This window comes from Leptonychotes weddellii, unplaced genomic scaffold (assembly GCF_054177405.1).
Source record: "Leptonychotes weddellii isolate Sample4059 unplaced genomic scaffold, ASM5417740v2 HiC_scaffold_67581, whole genome shotgun sequence".
Taxonomy (NCBI): domain Eukaryota; kingdom Metazoa; phylum Chordata; class Mammalia; order Carnivora; family Phocidae; genus Leptonychotes; species Leptonychotes weddellii.
Window position 1 is genome coordinate 1 of NW_028036822.1, and position 515 is coordinate 515.

The 515-nt window shown below is 47.8% G+C and overlaps 1 protein-coding gene across 1 annotated transcript; it reads left to right on the forward strand.

Annotated features, from left to right (window-relative positions):
* Position 1: 1 nt before the first annotated feature.
* Positions 2 to 508, forward strand: LOC145719730 (olfactory receptor 11G2-like; the record flags this gene model as incomplete). The annotated part of the gene is made up of 1 exon (XM_081811279.1): positions 2 to 508. A coding segment is annotated over exon 1 (507 nt), but the record flags the coding sequence as incomplete, so codon positions are not given.
* Between the last annotated feature and the right edge of the window lie 7 nt (positions 509 to 515).

The window sequence follows — 515 nt, forward strand, 5'->3', positions numbered from 1 at the left end:
CATGTTGGCCAACTTCCTCTCTGACACCAAGGTCATCTCCTTCTCTGGGTGCTTTCTCCAGTTCTACTTTTTCTTCTCCTTGGGTTCTACGGAATGCTTTTTCTTGGCTATTATGGCATTTGATCGGTACCTTGCCATCTGCCGGCCTCTACATTATCCAACCATTATGACGGGACGTCTCTGCACCAATCTTGTGGTCAGTTGCTGGATACTTGGTTTCTTCTGGTTCTTGATTCCCATCATCATCATCTCCCAAATGTCCTTCTGTGGATCCAGGATCATTGACCACTTCCTGTGTGATCCAGGTCCCCTGTTGGCCCTCAGCTGTACTAGAGCCCCTGTAATAGAGTTAACTAGCTCCACCTTAAGTTCTCTGCTCTTATTTATTCCCTTTCTCTTTATCATGGGGTCCTATACTCTGGTCCTGAGAGCTGTGTTGAGGGTCCCCTCAGCAGCTGGACAAAGAAAAGCTTTCTCCACCTGTGGGTCCCATCTGGCTGTAGTTTCACTGTTCT